Source organism: Lissotriton helveticus, chromosome 9, assembly GCF_964261635.1.
Source record: "Lissotriton helveticus chromosome 9, aLisHel1.1, whole genome shotgun sequence".
Lineage (NCBI taxonomy): Eukaryota > Metazoa > Chordata > Amphibia > Caudata > Salamandridae > Lissotriton > Lissotriton helveticus.
Genome location: NC_136070.1, coordinates 1276044830 through 1276067429, shown reverse-complemented (window position 1 = coordinate 1276067429; position 22600 = coordinate 1276044830). Strand labels below are relative to the sequence as shown.

The following is a 22600-nucleotide window of genomic DNA, read 5'->3' as shown; positions in this document are numbered from 1 at the left end:
ACAGTGTCCCTCCTCCTCAGGACGGTGTCCCTCCTCCTCAGACCGGTGTCCTTCTCCTCAGGCCTCCTCCTCGGGCCGGTGTCCTTCTCCTCAGGCCTCAGTCCTCCTCCTCAGGCCGGTGTCCCTCCTCCTCAGACCGGTGTCCTTCTCCTCAGGCCTCCTCCTCAGGCCGGTGTCCTTCTCCTCAGGCCTCAGTCCTCCTCCTCAGACCGGTGTCCCTCCTCCTCAGGCCGGTGTCCCTCCTCCTCAGGCCGGTGTCCTTCTCCTCAGGCCGGTGTCCCTCCTCCTTAGGCCGGTGTCCCTCCTCCTCAGGCCGGTGTCCTTCTCCTCAGGCCTCCTCCTCAGACCGGTGTCCTTCTCCTCAGGCCTCAGTCCTCCTCCTTAGGCCTCAGTCCTCCTCCTCAGACCGGTGTCCTTCTCCTCAGGCCGGTGTCCTTCTCCTCAGGCCTCCTCCTCAGGCCGGTGTCCTTCTCCTCAGGCCTCAGTCCTCCTCCTCAGGCCGGTGTCCCTCCTCCTCAGGCCGGTGTCCCTCCTCCTCAGGCCGGTGTCCTTCTCCTCAGGCCTCCTCCTCAGGCCGGTGTCCCTCCTCCTTAGGCCGGTGTCCCTCCTCCTCAGGCCGGTGTCCTTCTCCTCAGGCCTCCTCCTCAGGCCGGTGTCCCTCCTCCTCAGGCCGGTGTCCTTCTCCTCAGGCCTCCTCCTCAGACCGGTGTCCCGCCTCCTCAGGCCGGTGTCCCTCCTCCTCAGGCCGGTGTCCCTCCTCCTCAGGCTTCAGTCCTCCTCCTCAGACCGGTGTCCCTCCTCCTCGGCTCCGGCTCCTGGGGCCTCTCCGTCGCCTCAGCTCTCTCTCTCTCTCGCTGCGGCCTCAGTCTGCCGGGCCCTCCCTTCTGGGCCCCGACGGCCCTCTGCGGTTCCCTCCTCCGGCCGCTTCTCTGGGCCTCTCGGCGCCTCGCTCCGCCCCGGGCCTTCTCTGCTCCTCCTCTCAGGGTCTCGGACCCACCCAAGGCCCGCCTCCGCTCCGCCACTCCAGGCCTCGGGCCCTCCTCCACTCCTTCACTCGAGGCCTCAGGCCCTCCCTGGGCCCTCCCTTGCTCCTCCTCCGTCGGCCTCGGTCCCGCCTCCCCTCCGCCTCAGGCCCGCCCCCGCTCTTCCTTGGTAGGCCTCGGCTCCGCCCGGGCCTTCTCCCGCTCCACCTCTCTAGGCCCCAGCCCCTCCTCCGCTCCTTCAATCGAGGCCTCAGGCCCTCCCTGCGCCCTCCTCCGCTCCTCCTCACAGGCCCGCCGCTCTGCCTCAGGCCCTCCCCGGGCCCCCCTCGCTCCTCCTCAGTGGGCCTCGGGCCCTCCTCAGCCTCTCCCCCGCTCCTCCTCCGGCCGCCGCCGCTCCTCCACTCGAGGCCTCAGCCCCTCCTCCAGGGCCCTCCGCTCCTCCTCGGGCCCTCCCCGGCTCCTCCTCAGTGGGCCTCGGGCCCTCCCCGGCTCCTCCTCCCGGGTCCTCCGCTCCGCCTCGGCCCCTCCTCCCGGGCCCTCCTCCGGCCGCCGCCGCTCCTCCTCCCCGCACACTGGTCCCGTGGAGCCCGCTGCTCCCGTCCCCCGTCCCCGCCGGTTCCCAGGCCGCGGCTCCGGCTCTGCAGGGCGGCAGCGGCTCCTCGCAGCCCTCGGCGGCGGCTCCGGGGCTCCCCCGCTGCTCCGGCCCGCACTAGGCCGGCGAGCCCCGGGCTCCCGTAGCGCGCAGGCGGCAGTGCCGCTCCATTGTTCATCCCCGAAGCGGAACCAGCGCCAGAGAGGGCCCGAGGGATCCGGGGCCTCCCCGAGCTCAGGGCGCCCCCTCCAGGAGCGGGGCCGGGGCGCCGCCCTCCGCCCCCGCAGCTCCCCGCCGCGCGCGCCGCCTCCCCGGCCGGGCGCGCTACTCGAGGCCGCGGCTTCAGGCCCAGCGCCGCTCTGTGAGCGCGGCCCGAGCAGGCCTCAGCCCATGGGCCCGGGGGCCGGGGCCCCAGCGGGCAGGAGGTGCTCCTGAGCCCGAGCAGGGGCCACCATGAGCCGGCCGGCCAAGCAGGTGAGCGGGCGGGAGGGACCGGGGTAGATGAGGTGGGGGCAGGAGATGTGGGGGGCAGGAGGGACCGGGGCAGGAGATGTGGGGGGCAGGAGGGACCGGGGCAGGAGATGTGGGGGGCAGGAGGGACCGGGGCAGGAGATGTGGGGGGCAGGAGGGACCGGGGCAGGAGATGTGGGGGCCAGGAGGGACCGGGGCAGGTGGTCTGGAGGGCAGGTGATGTGCAGGGCCGGGTGCCCTCAGCCTGCGCCTCTCTCAGTGGGGCCGAGGATTCAAGCTGTGGCTGTTCTTGTGCACAGTCTCCATTGTCACTGTCCCCACAGCTTGTCACTGCCCTTCCCCGATGGGCCTCACAGAAGCCGCCCCGGGCCTCTCCTTAATCAATACCCTTCCCTCTCCTGTTAACAATAGCTGTCCCTCCTTATGGGACTCCCCTAATACCTTGTGCCTCTCCCTCCTTGTGCACCTCTCCCTCCTTGTGCGCCTCTCCCTCCTTGTGCGCCTCTCCTTAACCAGTACTTTCCCTATATGTGCCTCTTCTGATGACTTTGCACCTCTACACTTCCCTCCTGTCACTACAACTCCCCTGACAGGTACAGCTTCCTTTCAGACTCTGCACTTCTACCTCTCGAATGTCACTGCACCTCTACACTGCTCTCCTCATGTCACTACAGCTCCCTTGTCTTATGCCGCTTCCTTTCAGGCTCTGCCATTCTACCTCCTGAATGTAACTGTACCTCTACACTGCCCTCCTGTCACTACAGCTCCCTTGACAGGTACAGCTTCCTTTCAGACTCTGCACTTCTACCTCTCGAATGTCACTGCACCTCTACACTGCTCTCCTCCTATCACTACATCTCCCTTGACTTGTGCCGCTTCCTTTCAGCCTCTGCCATTCTACCTCCTGAATGTAACTGTACCTCTACACTGCCCTCCTGTCACTACAGCTCCCTTGACAGGTACAGCTTCCTTTCAGACTCTGCACTTCTACCTCCTGATGACACTGCACCTCTACACTGCTCTCCTCCTGTCACTACAGCTCCCTTGTCTTATGCCGCTTCCTTTCAGGCTCTGCCATTCTACCTCCTGAATGTAACTGTACCTCTACACTGCCCTCCTGTCACTACAGCTCCCTTGACAGGTACAACTTCCTTTCAGACTCTGCACTTCTACCTCCTGATGACACTGCACCTCTACACTGCTCTCCTCCTGTCACTACAGCTCCCTTGTCTTATGCCGCTTCCTTTCAGGCTCTGCCATTCTACCTCCTGAATGTAACTGTACCTCTACACTGCCCTCCTGTCACTACAGCTCCCTTGACAGGTACAACTTCCTTTCAGACTCTGCACTTCTACCTCCTGATGACACTGCACCTCTACACTGCTCTCCTCCTGTCACTACAGCTCCCTTGTCTTATGCCGCTTCCTTTCAGGCTCTGCCATTCTACCTCCTGAATGTAACTGTACCTCTACACTTCCCTCCTGTCACTACAACTCCCCTGACAGGTACAGCTTCCTTTCAGACTCTGCACTTCTACCTCTCGAATGTCACTGCACCTCTACACTGCTCTCCTCCTGTCACTACAGCTCCCTTGTCTTATGCCGCTTCCTTTCAGGCTCTGCCATTCTACCTCCTGAATGTAACTGTACCTCTACACTGCCCTCCTGTCACTACAGCTCCCTTGACAGGTACAACTTCCTTTCAGACTCTACACTTCTACCTCCTGATGACACTGCACCTCTACACTGCTCTCCTCCTGTCACTACAGCTCCCTTGTCTTATGCCGCTTCCTTTCAGGCTCTGCCATTCTACCTCCTGAATGTAACTGTACCTCTACACTTCCCTCCTGTCACTACAACTCCCCTGACAGGTACAGCTTCCTTTCAGACTCTGCACTTCTACCTCTCGAATGTCACTGCACCTCTACACTGCTCTCCTCCTGTCACTACAGCTCCCTTGTCTTATGCCGCTTCCTTTCAGGCTCTGCCATTCTACCTCCTGAATGTAACTGTACCTCTACACTGCCCTCCTGTCACTACAGCTCCCTTGACAGGTACAGCTTCCTTTCAGACTCTGCACTTCTACCTCCTGATGACACTGCACCTCTACACTGCTCTCCTCCTGTCACTACAGCTCCCTTGTCTTATGCCGCTTCCTTTCAGGCTCTGCCATTCTACCTCCTGAATGTAACTGTACCTCTACACTGCCCTCCTGTCACTACAGCTCCCTTGACAGGTACAGCTTCCTTTCAGACTCTGCACTTCTACCTCCTGATGACACTGCACCTCTACACTGCTCTCCTCCTGTCACTACAGCTCCCTTGTCTTATGCCGCTTCCTTTCAGGCTCTGCCATTCTACCTCCTGAATGTAACTGTACCGCTACACTGCCCTCCTGTCACTACAGCTCCCTTGACAGGTACAACTTCCTTTCAGACTCTGCACTTCTACCTCCTGATGACACTGCACCTCTACACTGCTCTCCTCCTGTCACTACAGCTCCCTTGTCTTATGCCGCTTCCTTTCAGGCTCTGCCATTCTACCTCCTGAATGTAACTGTACCTCTACACTGCCCTCCTGTCACTACAGCTCCCTTGACAGGTACAACTTCCTTTCAGACTCTGCACTTCTACCTCCTGATGACACTGCACCTCTACACTGCTCTCCTCCTGTCACTACAGCTCCCTTGTCTTATGCCGCTTCCTTTCAGGCTCTGCCATTCTACCTCCTGAATGTAACTGTACCTCTACACTGCCCTCCTGTCACTACAGCTCCCTTGACAGGTACAGCTTCCTTTCAGACTCTGCACTTCTACCTCCTGATGACACTGCACCTCTACACTGCTCTCCTCCTGTCACTACAGCTCCCTTGTCTTATGCCGCTTCCTTTCAGGCTCTGCCATTCTACCTCCTGAATGTAACTGTACCTCTACACTGCCCTCCTGTCACTACAGCTCCCTTGACAGGTACAACTTCCTTTCAGACTCTGCACTTCTACCTCCTGATGACACTGCACCTCTACACTGCTCTCCTGTCACTACAGCTCCCTTGACATGTGCCTCTTTCTTTCAGACTCTGCCATTCTACCTCCTGAATGTCACTGCATCTCTACACTGCTCTCCTCCTATCACTACATCTCCCTTGACTTGTGCCGCTTCCTTTCAGCCTCTGCCATTCTACCTCCTGAATGTAACTGCACCTCTACACTGCCCTCCTGTCACTACCATCTACCTCCTGAATGTCACTGCACCTCTACCCTCTGAATGTCACTGCACCTCTACCCTCTGAATGTCACTGCACCTCTACCCTCTGAATGTCACTGCACCTCTACCCTGCACAATCTACTTCCCTTGCCACCCTGCCTCTCCTCTTAGGCAATGCCTTCCCCTCTCCTCCCATGCAAGCGTAATTTCACTCACCTGTGCTCCTCATGTCTCTCCCTTTTATGATCAGCCTCTGTGCATCCTTCATGTACCTACAGTTCTCTCCTTCACACCATTCCTGACCCCATGGTACCTCTGTCACTACACATCACCTGCACAATCTACTTTCCTTAATCACAGTAAGCCTCGCTTTGACTCTGCACTGCTCAGCTTCACACTCTACCCCTCCCTTTCACACTCTACCCCTCCCTTTCACACTCTACCCCTCCCTTTCACACTCTACCCCTCCCTTTCACACTCTATCCCTCCCACACCGTATACCTCCCTTTCACGCTGTACCGCTCATCTTTCCACTTTACCTCCCCAGTGCCACTCCACCTATCGACCATCCCGTGCCTCTGACAGTCTCTTATTTAATGCTCTGCCCAGTGTCGTCTTAATGTGACTTCACCTCCACAGTCTGCTTCCCTCATCACTGTACATCTCTGACCTCATCACACAGTACTTACTGCTCGCCATGCCACTGAGTCTCTAACCACGTGTTTGTACCACTTCACATGGCACCTTCGCCTCTCCCAGTTGCGCTGCGCCTGCTCCACTATGACGAACTGCTTCAGTAAACACTACTGCAGCAGTGCTGGGCGCAGTGTCACTGGCAGCGGGTAGACGCCCCCACCTACTGCGCTACAGAAGCACTTGTCACTCCATCTAATATCACTGTATCTCATCACGAAGCCCCGCCCACTTCCTAACTCCCTGATCTCTGCAGGCTGTTCACAAGTATTTGTCACTGGGCTGGAAGAGCACTGATTAGCTGCAAATCTAAGTAAGCAGCGTCACTCTAACAGTGTAAGCATTAGACCCTATCACAACTGCGGGCCCCTCCCTCGTGGGTTCACCGAGACTTGAGTTGAAAGCTGGTCTTTATTGGACATAGCTCGTGAGTATCCCTAGAGGGGTGAATGTTTGGCTTGACAGTGCCCACATCACAAAGGGAAAGCACATGATACTTAGAATTAAAGGCGGATCGACGTCACTAATGGATGTTTTCACGTGAGGTTTTGATTGACATCTAATAGATAAGTGCTAAGTGGTAGTTGTCTAGGATGTCGCACTCCTCTTCGAGACTGTTCCATATGATTGACAAAAAGAGAAAGGGTTTCCCTTGAAGCAGTGCTAAAAAAAGGTTGTAATACCAAGCCTTACAATGTCACAAGTACATACAACAGAAACATGTAGATAGTTAAAAATGCATTTATTTTGAATAAACTAAAACACAATAATACATTTGACTAATCTAGATCCCTAGTCTTAAAGCACAATTAAAACAATACACACAATTGCGACCTGCACAATTGGAAAGAAGGGACAGAACAGGTACAACATAAAATTGTTGAGTACAGTTTGTATATTCTGGCTCCGTTGTATTGCTATGGCATCAGCATATCAACTTTGGTGTTGGAGGCTTGAATTATACCAATCTATGCGTCTACGCGTTTCGGTGGGTTCTCCTAATAGTTACCACCTTTATCAAGACCAATAATTAGCTGTCACAACCAGGGGGTGTGTGCAATTGCCCCTAGGTTCATGATGAGGATCACTTCTCTTGATTGAGAATCCGTTTCTGATCCAAGCAATGATTTGTTGTCAGGGTTTAGGAAATATGTTGTTGCCAGTTGTCTAGCTTGTTTAACTTTGTACAACTTATTTTTTATCCCACTTCAAATACGTAATCCAATTAAATTGGTAACAACTCTTTTTGTTTATCTGTATCTAGGCCACACATGTCATAGGCGATTTCCTTGCAGTCCCTGCTTCTTGCGATAATCAAGGGAGTGAGTTGGTTTATAAACAATGCCTCTTCCTTGGCCTTTTCTTTAAAAAACAGAAGGAAGGATACCTGAATGGTAGTACGTCGTTCCACTATGAACAGTATTTCTTTAATGGCCTGTTGCGAAGACTACATGGTAAATATTGTATCGATCCGCTGTCTGTGGGGTTCCGTGTCGTATGTCCGCGTTGATTATCGCAAGAACCAGGGACTGCAAGGAAATCGCCTATGATATGTGTGGCCTAGATACAGATAAACAGAGTTTTTACCAATTTAATTGGATTACGTATTTGAAGTGGGATAAAACAATAAGTCGTACAAAGTTAAACAGGCTAGACAACTGGCAACAACATATTCCCTAAACCCCGACTACAAATCATTGCTTGGATCAGAAACGGATTCTCAATCAAGAGAAGTGATCCTCATCATGAACCTAGGGGCAATTGCACACACCCCCTGGTTGTGACAGCTAATTATTGGTCTTGATAAAGGTGGTAACTATTAGGAGAACCCACCGAAACGCGTCGACGCATAGATTGGTATAATTCAAGCCTCCAACACCAAAGTTGATATGCTGATGCCATAGCAATACAACGGAGCCAGAATATACAAACTGTACTCAACAATTTTATGTTGTACCTGTTCTGTCCCTTCTTTCCAATTGTGCAGGTCGCAATTGTGTGTATTGTTTTAATTGTGCCGGGTCTGGTGGCTCAGTGGACTAATGCGTCTACTGCAGGGGCCTGTGTTCGACCTCATGGTCACAGGTTCAAATCCCGGCGGGTCCACTCAGCCTTTCATCCATTTGGGGTCGATAAAATGAGTACCATTGAGTTGGGTAACAACAAACATCTGTTATTTCAGCGCCAAGATGCCCGTAGTGGTGAACGTGCGCTTTACAAATACTCATGTTATGTTATGTTAAGACTAGGGATCTAGATTAGTCAAATGTATTATTGTGTTTTTAGTTTATTCAAAATAAATGCATTTTTAACTATCTACATGTTTCTGTTGTATGTACTTGTGACATTGTAAGGCTTGGTATTACAACCTTTTTTTAGCACTGCTTCAAGGGAAACCCTTTCTCTTTTGGTTGGATAACCCCATTTCCCTTGGACTCCTCAAGGGGTACCTCTCGACTTCTTACACCATATGATTGACACCCACTAGATGAGGAGTGCCAAGGTGCAGCCGTCTGTAGGATGTCACTCTCACCTCCTAGGTGAAAAAGTTCGATTTCGTTACAGTTAACCTGATTGAGACCCAATAGATAAAGGCTGCAAAGCACCAGTTGTTTACCATGTTTCTCTGAACCACAAGGTGAAACATGATGTTGTGTAGGCTCCCTATACCCATCCCGTGAGTCACGCATTTACAGTGTGTGTAGGCTCCCTGTACCCACCCTGTGTCACGCATTTACAGTGTTTTGTATGTTCCCTATACCCATCCTGTGAGTCACGCATTTACAGTGTTGTGTATGTTCCCTATACCCATCCTGTGAGTCACGCATTTACAGTGTTGTGTATGTTCCCTATACCCATCCTGCGAGTCGCATATTTACAATGTTGTGTATGCTCCCTGTAAACATCCTGTAACTGGCTGCTGTGAATAGACGGACTTTATTTTTATAGGACAGACGGGAAACCCGTTTTGCTATTCTCTGTTCTGGCATCATTGCAGTGAGTTCTGACTTTTAGAAATGTCTGGTCACGTTAGGGGATAGATATGGGACCCGGGTGCAGCATCGCCCATACAACCTGGAGGGGGAGCCCATGTTTTGGAACCGAGGGCCACATCCTCTTTTGGTGGGAGCCACTGGTTTTGGGGGACTCTAATGACTGTGCGTCTCCCGTCATTGACTGTTGTTTCTTGCAACCCATTGTGCTGGAGTTCTGGGTTCTTCACTGAATGGAGGCAGGCTATAGTGTCCAGGGGGACTTGGCAGGCGTGCGGGGGACGTCCTTGTCTGTTGCGCATTGTCATTCTCGCAGCAATAACCTCATGGACTCAGCAGTAATGAAAGCTCAGCACTAAGGTAGCCCGCCTTGTTCCCAAAAGTGCAAATGGTTGTGAAAGAATAGCAGGTGGCCCAAGCGGCACAGCAGCTCCGCCCAGGCGCAGCGCAATACTGGCACAAGCCTGTGCTGACCCACCGGACCGTCCATTTGTTAACATTGGCACTCTTGCAGGAATCTGTTAATCAGCCACCGGTGTGTCTCTCTATCACGAAAGAAGATAGACAGACGGGCTTGAATAAAGTTTGAAAATGAATATAGTACTAATAAGTGTGCTATAAACGGTTTACTCACGATAACTCTGGTCGAACTGCCCGGGCTCTCTGACGCCTCTCCGCTTCCACTACAGCTAGCACCACCTTTAATCCAGCACCACATTTAAAACCCCAATCTGTGTTCACTTGCTGCATTCCTGCCACCTTCAGTAGACCCACACATTTGACACAACTCCTCGCAGGGCCTATGAGAGCATCTCAGTGACTCACATCTTGCTTTTTCCACCTAAAGCAGTCTCTCTGTATGTGTACCCTTTCACCGCGTGGCTCCTGGTCCTATCCAGCCTCACGAATTTTAGCACCCAGCCCAGTTATGGGTACTGCCCGCAGTGGTGTAACGCCAAATTATGTCCCCCACCCCGCAGAATATCATGAGGGGACACACCCCTCCCCCCGGTCTAATATCTCACAGATATGGATTGTCCTTTGGCTGAATGGGGGACTCCTGAATTGTTGGAGTACATTGGCACCTCAGGGGCCTGTTACACCCCGACTGCTCGTCCCCAGGTTTGCTATGGCTTGCCCTACTTGTGCTCCATATAGCCTTTTAATTTTATTATAATAGTTTTAATTTCCCACTTAGTCTACAATGTTATTTTCTACCATTTATTACAATTTCTGGGACCACACGTTGAACCCGATGGCAGGTGCGGGTTGTTAAACCATGCTAAAAAATGACCGATTTTTATCGAAAGTATTCCTGGGGGACCTGGCACATAAAAAAATATACTGGAACAAGAACAATTTATGCAGAACCAAGATTTAAAAATGGAGTTCAAGTCATGTTTTCACCTGAATAGAATCTTACACTGGTGTTGCATCTATATTGCGAGATGCCAGTTAATCTGCCATGAAGTGTGTATACAGCTCACTGCACTAACCCTGGACTGGACCTCACTATCCCCTGTAACGCGTTACCATGGTTGTTAGTCAAATATAATGTGAAGGATGGTGACCTCGGTCAGTTAGACAAAAATGTACTCTGGTTGCCAAAGGGATACTCGTCAGATGGTATTACCTACGTGAAACAGACTGGTACCGGGGCACTCACATAAAAATTTTTTATAAGTCACGTAAGGCAAAGTATATATGCTTTTCCTTTTGAGTTTGTCACTGGTTCTTGTCAGACCTCATCAGCCCTTCCCTGTGGACCCATCTTTGCTTTCAGTCTCGCCACAAATCCAATCTCCAGTTCCTCTCCTTGCTCCCCTCAGATCAAATGGTCCTCTCAAGACTCTCCTCAGCAGCTGTCAACGAATCATTACAAGCCCGTGCCACCTCCTCCACAACCGCATCTCACAGTGAACCTCATAATTAAGGTCGGAGACTCTTCGTGCTGCCAAAATATAGAGAAGATTGCATTGTCCAAGCTATTGAAAATCTTTTTTGGGTTCCGAAAATGTTGTTGCTCCAATATTGGTATCGGTTGAGAACAAGCTAAATTCCTTGTAATGATAACACTGACCAACCCCCTGAAAGACCTACCATCTAAGCCTCCTGCCCCCAGTCACTTGCAGCTAGACCTTTCAACAGCAAGAGTCGATCCTGCACCCCTTTACCAGACCAGAAATGGTAAAGGTAGTCTATGCTTGCCATATGCCAAGTGGAAGCAGTAAAGCAGCCAGCAGTCTTCTGGGCCTTGCAATAGTCCCGCCCTCCTGACCCCTCCCATCACGGCGTCATAGCCTATATAGGCTCCGCCCACTTTCGACTCGCGTTGACTACAGCCCTGTGGCAGAGGGCAGAGGTTTAGTGCGCTGTGCGTTGTTCTAGTATTTTTCTTTTAACTTTTGCCTGTCTTCACTGCTGCTGAGTGAGAGCAGCCACAATCCTTAGCCGTCCCACTGATTACGAGCGGTGACCGGCAAACCTTGATTTTTTAAATTGCACTCCCCTATCCCGCCCTCCTGACCCCTCCCATCACGGCGTCATAGCCTATATAGGCTCCGCCCACTTTCGCCTCGCGTTGACTACAGCCCCGTGGCAGAGGGCAGAGGTTTAGCGCGCTGTGCGTTGTTCTAGTATTTTTCTTTTAACTTTTGCCTGTCTTCACTGCTGCTGAGTGAGAGCAGCCACAATCCTTAGCCGTCCCACTGATTACGAGCGGTGACCGGCAAACCTTGATTTTTTAAATTGCACTCCCCTATCCCGCCCTCCTGACCCCTCCCATCACGGCGTCATAGCCTATATAGGCTCCGCCCACTTTCGCCTCGCGTTGACTACAGCCCTGTGGCAGAGGGCAGAGGTTTAGCGCGCTGTGCGTTGTTCTAGTATTTTTCTTTTAAATTTTGCCTGTCTTCACTGCTGCTGAGTGAGAGCAGCCACAATCCTTAGCCGTCCCACTGATTACGAGCGGTGACCGGCAAACCTTGATTTTTTAAATTGCACTCCCCTATCCTGCCCTCCTGACCCCTCCCATCACGGCGTCATAGCCTATATAGACGGGCCTCATGCGTCAGCGCAGCGGACGAGCGCAGCGGGCGCGACGTAGGCGCGCCGGAGTCGTGCCAGAGTCCTGCCCGTCTGCGCCCGTCCGCGCCTGTACGGGCCCAGGGCCTATTCTCTCTGCTCCTAATCATGTCACCTACTCCCGGGATGCCTTATTGCAGCTGCGGGGGCCACCCTGCTCTTCTAATGTTATTTTTAACTGTCACAACGCACCGACTTTGTGCCCGATCTGTTGCCTCACACTGGATTCCTCCGTTTCAAGTTTGGACTACATGTCTTCCACCTTTTGGAACATGTCATCTTTAAATCACAATTCCCCCCTTACTCTACCTAAACCCTGCCCTTCCTGTAAGTTTATCAGTATTAACTGTCGATCTCTCGTGAAACATAAGAGAGACATTTTTGACCTACTGGAGACTGATAGCCCAGCTGCCATGTTCGTCACTGAAACCTGGTTAACGGATAGCTCGGGCCCTGACATCGCCATGGCTCTTCCCGATGGATACACCTACATTGGGCGTAACCGGGTTCTCAAAGACGGAGGGGGAATCGCTATCATTTTCAAGAGAGAATTCTCTTGTAAATGGGAAGATCTCGATCTCCCAAATTGTGAGGCGGGTTTGTTTAAGCTTTTACTCACCCCTCAATTTACCTTAACGGGTACGCTGATCTATCGTCCGCCGGGTTCCGCTAGTAATTGGGCTTCTTCCTTCCCAGAATTCATTGCCCCATTTTTGGCGCAATCAACCAATTTCATCATCATCGGCGACTTAAACATTCATTTTAACTCCGAATCGTGTGCCTTTGCTGCACGCCTCTTACAGGACTTTGCAGCCTTAGATCTTCATTTGCACAATTTTGATCCCACTCATAAAGCCGGTAATCTCTTAGATCCTATTATCTCTAATCTTTCTGGCATCACCTATCAATCATCAACACCAGTTATTTGGTCAGATCATTTTATTGTAAATTTCTCAATTAAAACAGCGATGGTTAAACCCTCGAACCCCGCTCTTCCTCACAAAGCCAGCAGGAACTGGAAGCATCTAGATATGGATAACCTTAATTCTCTTCTTGTCAAGGATAAACTTGCGCTTTCCAATATATCCACTAAGGAGCTGCCTACCATCAGACGATGGTTGACTACAGCTTTGGATATTTGTCTTCCATCTCAAAAAAATAAACCTCAAATCCATCACCCACCAGCACCATGGTTTACTGAGGCGCTCCGTCAAGAAAAATCTAATTGTAAAAAACTGGAACGCATTTGGCGTTCCAACTACAATTTTGACCAGAAAATAAAATACAAGGTAGCCCTTAAAGCTTATCATTTGTCTTGTGATACCGCCAGAGCCAACTTTGCCAGTACTTCTATTCTTACGGCACAAAATAGACCTAAGGCACTGTTTAAAATCGTTAAAGAGCTTTCAGGTGCATCTGCGGGACCTAAAGACCCTTGTTTAAATACTGCGCAATGTGAGGTTTTGGCTAATTTTTTCGTTGAGAAAATTGATAAAATCTACGATACTTTTAACTCTATTTCGGCCGGGTCAACTAATTTCGATCCAATTCTATGCACTCCTGTCCCTGATACTAGCCTTGGTCCCACTTCTGCACTTCCTCCTTTGTATGCCTGGGATTCTATCTCTCCCACACTTCTGCAAAAATATCTTCACGATATTAAATCGGGCTCCCCCCTTGATCCAATGCCTCCACAAGTCTTGAGCTCCCTGGATCCAGCCCTGCTTCAGATTATCTTGAAAGTTCTGAACGCGTCGTTAACTGAAGCTATCGTTCCCAATGAATGGAAGCATGCTATGGTGGTTCCATTATTAAAAAAGGCCAATGCAGATCCCAACATCCCATCGAACTTCCGCCCTATCTCCTTGCTCTCATGTTTTTCCAAAATTTTGGAGAAACACGTCAACTCTTTACTTACCTCTTACGTTGAAACTTCTAATCTTCTTCATGGTTCTCAATCCGGGTTCAGGGCTGGCTTTTCCACTGAAACCACGCTTCTCGGAGTGTCGGAATCCATTAGACTAAAGGTGGACAATGGGGAGTCAGTGGCACTCATATTACTTGATTTGAGTGCCGCATTTGACACCGTCTCCCACTCCATCTTGTTGTCCACCTTGAAATCTGTGGGTGTCGGTGGCCCCGCCCTGGCCTGGATTGCTAATTTTCTTTCTGATCGCACATTTCAAGTGTTTTCTCCCACTTCTGTTTCCTCTATCCTCCCTTCTAAACACGGTGTTCCTCAAGGGTCTATCCTCAGCCCCCTCTTTTTTAATTTGTATGTGAGACCCCTGGCTTTTCTGGCAGAACAGGCAGGTCTCACGATTTATTCCTACGCCGATGACACGCAAGTCATCTATTCACTCTCCACCAATAAAAATTCTTCTTCTTCTTCCCTGCAAAATGGACTCCGACAAATATCTGCATGGATGCATGATCACAAATTAAAATTAAATGGGGATAAAACTGAACTGCTTCTGTTTGGCCAAGACATCTCGCTATGGGGCCCACAACATTGGCCTACGGAGATGGGTCCTCTCCCTACCCCAACTACGCATGCTCGTAATCTTGGGGTCCTCCTCGACAATCAATTGTCCTTTAAGCAGCACGTCGTGAAAGTCTCCGCCACCTGTACCACCATCATCAGGTGGCTGAGGAAAATCACGTGGATGCTGCCTGCTGACACCCTGAGGACGGTAGTCCAGGCTCTTGTCATCTCACGCCTGGACTACGGGAACATCTTACTCCTGGGTGCCAGTAAGGAGGTAACTAGGAAATACCAGGTGGTACAAAATATGGCTGTTCGCCTTATTTGTAACCTCCCGGCTAGAACTTCGACCTCGTCTCACATGCGCGAGCTGCATTGGCTGCGTATTGAGAATCGGATTAAATTCAAGGCTCTGTGTCTCATGCACAAAATCCTGACTGGAATAGCTCCACATTATTTATCTGTTCTAGTGCAGCGCTATGTTCCCTCTCGCGCACTCAGGTCCTCCATCCAAAATAAAGTGAAAGTACCACGTATCAAGAGAGCGAAAATGGGAGGTCGGTCATTCTCCCTGCTAGCCCCCTCTCTTTGGAATTCCTTACCTCTTTCTTTACGTTCGGAAAAGTGTTTTCTGACCTTCCGTAAGGGTATCAAGACCTGGCTATTTAATATGTAAGATGTTTGATCTAATGCTCCCTTCACCTCGTATACTTTCAGTCTTCTTTAGCGCCGGGAAACCTCCGGGTAGCTGTGCGCTTAATCAAGTGTAATTATAAATATAAATAAATAAATAGTCTCCTCTACATTCGGCAGTATCTGTGTCCACTTCCTTAGAACACACAAATAACTAATTTGCTTAATATCCATTGTCCTAGCTCTGATGAACTGCATCATCCTTGGTTTTCCCTTCCTAGACAACCTTATCGGCAGGAAGAAAGCTGCTCTTCATGTATCTGACCTACACAAGGTTTTGATACTGGCTTCTCTGTGGCAGAGTGGGTTGTATTAGCATCACCTTGGAGTTGTGTTAACCCCTTCTTTCAATTCAGCCACACAGCCCACATATGTTCAAGTTACATCACCAGGTTTGGAGAAGTTCAATTATTTTTGTTGTTCTTTTAACTCCTTTGAGGCTCAAGCTATCTCAGCACTTATATTCATAACTGTAATCTGGAGTTGGGGTAAGTGCACAGTTGTATCATATCACTGGCACAACCAAAATGAGAAGACCAAGCTTTGGAGGCAAACAACTCGCAACATTAGGCATCAAATGAGGGAACTTCCTGCCTGCAGACTGCAAAGCTGCCAGTCGCCTCACGACGTTCATTCAAGTCCAAACTGAAATCAGTCTTCATAAATTAACCAACCGGAGCTCGTATTCACTCTTGATGCTCTACCTTTATGCCGGCGTCACTATCACCCTTCTTAGATTATAGCCTCTATTTTCCTCTCTTCTCACAAAGACCCCTCTGTTGTGCTCTCTCTTTTCTACCATCAATATATTTTGCTATTTGCCTACTGTATGCAAACTCAAAACAATGTTTTTTTCAGGCTTCTTGAATAAAGAAATTGTGTTCAAAGCCCCTTGTTAGATTGTAAAACTGAAGATCAGAGCTAGCATTTTGTCAGCTAAATCTACCTCAGTTACACCTCTTACTTGCAAGTAAGTCCCTGCCCGCTTTCACATCAGGGTGACCTCCAGCTCTGCATTGGTCCTCAAATTCTGTATTTTTTATTGGGCTACTTGAGGCACTAAAAACAACGTGGGGCAGATTTGAGGAACATCAAGCCTCTTGAGTGGATGTTTTAACCAGATGCACAATGAGTATGGAAATGACAATCATTTGATGAGTCTTTATCACCCATCAGCTCAAGTTTAGGGTATTTTAGGTTTAATCTTTTTATTGGGCGCAAAATTCAACCAGACAACATTACAAGGGAGAACTTGACTAATGGCCATACCCATGTTGTCCAGCATCTCCACTTTGTGCTCCAGTTACACCAGCTCTGAGTTAGTCTATAAAGTCCTCATGCTGTTTCATTTATTCCTTCCGCTTGTCTGTGCAAGTGGCAGCCAACCGTTAGCAACCGCTGGTCAAGGGCTCCCAACTTAAACATATTATGGCCTATCGATGAGCTGGGAGGGGGGTTTTATGGAGCCACACCTCACCACCTATTACACTGGAGCAGGGTCCACTTCTGCAAAGTACTAAAGCTTTCAATGGTGTCTGTTTCTTTGCCACCCCAAGTGTGCAGTTTTGTAATCAGACAGCGGTTAAGAAGCAGGATAGTTTCTTGTAGCATAGGCAACCCTGACTGGTCTCTGCCCCACCTTCTATCTACTATTGGGCTCTCTCTCCTGCTACACTCTACTATGACGAAGCACTGCTCCGCCTTAAAGGATGGTACCTCAGGTGCCACTCATGCAGGTGGTCGGCCACCTTCATTTATGTCCACTCTAGTCAGGTGCCCTCCCGGCTGATGTCACGCCACATGGCAGCTGGTGCCTCAGCTGCACTTGCAATGTCATAGAATCATCTGCATTTGTTCTGGCAGAGGAGTGGGGAGGATTGTCGCTGTGGTGGAGTGCATCTATAAAGGATCTTCCGTCACCCCACATGTTCCAGCCTGTTTGGGTTTCCAATGTACCAAACTCTTCCGCTTGTGCCAGCAGTACTTAGCCTTGAGTGGGAACTGCCGACTCCAGAATGCCACGTCGGCCTGAGGTGCCAACTAACCCAATCTTGTAGTATCTGTTATTTTCACCTAGTAAAGTGGTGTTTTTTTGTCTTGCTTTCTCTTAAGTTTATTGAATGATTTTACAGAATACAAATATTCCATCTCAATCAAGTATTTCACATTCACTAGTATTACGTGTAGGTGGAATCTGCCTTGACTCCCTCTCCTGGTCAAAGTTGGTATGTGGCCTCTGCTCCATTCCCCAGCACTTTCAGTCTTAAAGACCAAATGTTTGTGACTAATATGCTGCTACTAATGTGATTGGCAATCAAACACATTGGACACCACTAATGAATACTTGTGGCATACAAACCTGTATTGACAGCAACTGCTTTGCTCCCTAACTGCAAGAGACCCTAGTCATGAAGTTCTCTTTCTCTTATGAAATCTTGCCTTGCTTTGAGCCCTTTGCTGTAACTCCCTTTCTGAATGAATTGCCCGCAGCTTTGTTGTGCTCTTTGATTACATTCAGCCCTTGGACCCCAATATTCGTATAAGTGTTGAAGAGCGGCAACCCTACCACAAGCTGCAAGATGCGTCATGTCCCTTTCCCACTAATCATTCCGACTACAGTACCCCTTACGGTGACGTATGCCAGTTCACCTACCAGGAGTTAGCAGTCCAGTGATCAATTTTGCTTTATTGACTCCTTACCTTACTGATACTTTCTAATGGATAAGAAATCTGCTGCCACTATTTATACGATGATTTGAGTCAATTTCTGCTCACCGCTAGTGAGGTGCTACTTGAACTCATCTTTGTCCCCGTTTCACAATTAAAATCCACTTGTTTTTTATTATTGCTGGTTGAGGCTCATTGTTTATTAAATGACATCTACCCACATTAAGACTCCGCTTAAACCAGTTCACATTGTTTTTTCAGATGTAACAGGATGGGTGTGGACTTCGACGTGAAGACATTTTGCCACAACTTGAGGGCTACAAAGCCACCGTATGAGTGCCCTGTGGATACCTGCCGTCGGATCTACAAGAGTTACAGTGGTATCGAGTACCACCTCTACCACTACGATCATGACAACCCTCCGCCACTTCAGCAGACTCCGATCCGCAAACCCAAGAAAAAGGGGCGGCAGCAGCGATCGACCAATAATCCCTCCCCGACTCAGTCGGAGGTTTCAAGATCCCCTATCCGAGAGGTGATGACCTATGCCCAGGCTCAGAGGCTGGTCGAGGTGGACTTGCATGGGCGAGTCCATCGCATCAGTATATTTGATAACCTGGACGTTGTGTCAGAGGATGAGGAGGTTCCTGAGGAGGTGCCTGAAAATGGCAGCAATAAGGAGAATGATGAAATTTCTGGCACCACTCCGAAAATGGGTAAGCACAAAAGCAAGGAGAAGCGGAAGGATTCAAATCACCACCATCATAGCACTTCAGCTGGCACCACCCCAAAGCTGCCCGAGGTGGTGTACCGAGTCCTGGACCAGGACACGCCTGATGCCCCTCCACGGCCCTCTTCCTACTACAGGTACTGGTCTGTTTTCCATGTGTATCATTTGTTTTTTTTAGCGGTGGGTGGTGCCAACGTGCCTTACACTACTCCAGTTAGACATGCATCTTGCAATAATTATAGACAGTAATGCACTATTTAATGGTTTTTACAGATTCATCTGATTGAGCACCTTTGAATGATACAAATATAATTTTAGTACTGTCCGTAATCTTATCTGCCTGCACCTACTGCCCTTGCGTGACTGTGGATGTTGGTAAGTGCGATAAATGGATATATAGAGCAGCATTTTGATTAAAGTAAAGAACTGTAAATATGGTTAAGTAGAAAATGCACCCATGACACTTTTGATACAAAGCAGTACTATCAGAGCTGTGATATTTTGAATGCAATTATTATAACATTTAATTATGTTTTTGTGGTTTGATACACTTGATAAATCGCAATTAGGATATTTAAAGGAAACCTAAGCTGTATGCTTTTGTTGTGTGCATTGGGATATATATCTATATCCTCCACAAAGGAACGCCATGCACTCTTTGGGCTTTCAATATTTATTTAATCACAAGTGACCAACAGGGAAAATACTGACAAACGCGTTTCAGATTTGCCAATGTCAGTTTGTCTCAGGTTCTGATTTCACCTTATAACATGATTGCGTCGGATTGAGCGGTTGAGGCCACATGGAAATAAAAAGGATACTGTACCTTTTTCAATTCAATTAATCTTTATTCGGATACAGATGTATCACTACTGTGCCTTTTTATATACATGGATTCTCACTGTGTATTTGTCGGCCATTTTTTTACTTTACCACCTATTCCATGGTTCTTACAGTGTTCAAACCACAAATGACCCATCATTGATCTATATACAATTTCACTTTATATGTATTGTACTCTCAATTGATCTGTTTGTTTCCTTTTTTCTCTCTATTTTCCTCTCACTTGTTCTGTTCTTCTCAGTTTCTCAACTCACTGCTTAATCCTACAGATGTGTCCACAATTCTTCTTCACTGTTTAAACTCCTAGGAGCTCGAGTTCTTAGTTCCACAATGTACCTTGATTCCAAACATCTCAATTGACCTCTTTCCTTGCTCAATATTTGGTCAGTGCAAAAGTAGCTCAATAAGTCACCTCTGCTTTGATATGTTTCTGCGAAATGTCGTGCCACCGGGTACGTGGTGTCCTGATTATTGATTGCCTAATAGTGTTTCAACACTTGTTTGTTTGCTGGGTCGACATTAAATCCCACACGGGCACTGCAAGACAGACAATAACCAGCTCAAATGACAATTTAACCGCATGCGTGCGGGCGGAATTCCGCTCGCGCGCTGAGATTTTTAAAAACGCATGTTACATGACGAGCTGGGCTCGTCATGAGCGTGCGAGGAGGCTACCTCATGACGAGCCCAGCTCGTCATGAGCGTGGAAGGGGTTAAGAGCTATACTTTGAATGAATTTATACATTCAATAGATAACAAGCATTTACAATGCAACGGTCTCGCCTTTGCCTAAGTTAGAGCTATTGGCATTGTAAATGACAATTTTTATTTATGTGTTGAAAACAGATAAATAAATGGCTTTGTCATTTACGTTGCCAATAGCTTAATCTCTCGCAAATGCGAGACCTATTGCATTTGCACCCACACACACAGAGCCACACACACAGAGCCACACACACAGAGCCACACACACAGAGCCACACACACAGAGCCACACACACAGAGCCACACACACACACAGAGCCACACCCCTGATTGGCGGGCCCACCCCCCCAGACACAGCCTCCTGCTGCCTCCGCACCCTTGGCCCCCCGCATGGCTCACCTCCAGCCTGCATAGAGTACGGCGGGGCACTGGGTAAATGGGGGCATCTCCTGACAGTCTATCAACCTATCGCACATCTGATGGCACATGGAGCCTGGCGCAGCCCCACGGTTAGCACATCCAAACATCCGATTATTGCTCCGGGCGCAGCACAATCCTCACTGTCTTCTCCAGCTAGAGTACACATCGGGCGCCGCCATCTTGCGAAGCTCCGGCCATCACCTTGCGTGTCTCTTTCACCCACAGTTTTCTCGGCGGCAGTCATACAACGGGCGGTTTTAATGCTCACCGAATGCAGCTGAGGTGTTTCGGTGCACTGGGCTGTGTTTACTTTAAGTCACAGCCTCCGCATTACGGCATTGTAGTTTGATTTCTGCTGTCACTTCGCTGCAATTTTAGAGCAGGCTGACTGCTTCCTCCTTGTATTCAAGAAGTACAGCGCTTCATTAAAGGCCCGCGCCGATTGTCTGTGCCTCTGCCCCTCTCCTCCTAACCCCACACCTCCTGTGTATTAGAGGCCCGTGCTGAGGTAGTGTCTTCCGGCAGCGAAAACACTAACCTTGAAAGTGTTTCCGAAGGCGACAGCGAGACGGGCAGCAGGAGTCTGTAAGCCCAGACGTTTTCAGACTGGGGGGCGTGTTTTTCTTTCTCCCCTCTACTCCTTGGCTGGAATGTAAACAACTGGCGTGTTTTTGACTGTTGTTTACCATTTTAGCCAATGGAGAAGAGGGTAGAACAAACCTAAAAAACATGCCCCCCAATTCGAAAAGGACGGGGCTTAGATGGAGAGAATGACGTAACTGAGACCTCTTCTCCAATGGCTGGCCGCCATTTAGGAGGCCAGCCAATGGAGAAGAGGGGCGGGGGTTTACCCTCGCTACTCGGTCATTAAATCTCGCCAGCGAGACTGCGCATGTGCGCAGCCTATGCCAGCCGAGACCTAAAAAGGAATCAAACAGGTCAATTGAGGGTACAATACATATAAACTGAATTTATTAGAATGTATTAAACTAGAATGCTCCTTCTGAGAACGGACCGAGAAGGAAAATAGGAAATTAATCTATGATGAATGGATGGCCCATTGAGGGCTCAATAATGCTATTAGATGAATTACTAACATTAATAGCAATTAATGTAGATTAGTTGTATTTTAACCCAAGGTTCCTGAGCCCATTCGAGGGCTTAACTATAATGTGAGTTAATTTATACATGCAGTACATTATATTGATTTTGTATTACACATGATTTTCTGCATTTTGAGATCACTAATGCTGCTGTTAGAGTATAGATTCTAATCAAAAGTAATTGAATTAGACTGAAATTGTATATAGATCAATGCTGGGTGATTCGTGGTTTGAACACTGTAATAACCATGGAATAGGTGGTAAAGTAAACAAGCATTTACAATGCAACGGTTTCGCCTTTAATAACAATATAGTTATTATGGACCACACCAAAGTGGCATCCAATGAGCATTGAGCAGACTACAGGAATATAGTGCAGCAAATTCTCTTACCATCAACCCGGACAAGACACAAATACTTGTAGTCGGTCGCTGTAAAAATAAACGAGACCTATTGGCTATGCCAATGCTTGTTTTTATTGGGCTGACGAGTATTATAAACTCAGGTCGAAAAACATAATGAGAAAGAACAGCAGTGGAGTCTGGAATGTTGTCCCTTCTGAAACTTACTCTAAAACAGAAAATGCTAAGAAATCACATAAAGTATTTCAGAGTTGTCTAAATCATTTCTGAATGATTATTAGAGCAAACACAGGGATAATTGCAATGTAACACACATTCTTTTTAACGTTTAACCACCCTTGTTCCAGAATTGTAAAACGTAAACAAGTGGACACTAGACTATTTTTTTCTAAAATAGGAGACAAACCTAGAAGATCCCGGTTTGTATTTTCTAGGATTTAATACTGAATCTAAGTGTGATTTGACTATAAATGCAGCACAGCCTCGTTGTGGTAATCTTTTCTGAATATATTTGTTTTATTATATAGTATCTTCAGTGGATAATTATTCAAGTTTTGCACTGTAAATAATATCACC

At 48.9% G+C, this 22600-nt stretch overlaps 1 protein-coding gene across 2 annotated transcripts in view; it reads left to right on the top strand.

The window, feature by feature from the left end:
- The first annotated feature begins 1515 nt into the window (after positions 1-1515).
- BRPF1 (bromodomain and PHD finger containing 1) overlaps positions 1516-22600 on the top strand; it is a 213325-nt gene continuing 192240 nt past the window's right edge. For both annotated transcript variants that reach the window (XM_078661854.1, XM_078661853.1), the window contains exons 1-2: positions 1516-2049; positions 18123-18728. In XM_078661854.1, the coding sequence (XP_078517980.1) occupies positions 18133-18728 (596 nt within the window). In that variant the 5' untranslated portion in view covers positions 1516-2049; positions 18123-18132. The remainder of the gene's footprint in view (positions 2050-18122; positions 18729-22600) is intronic.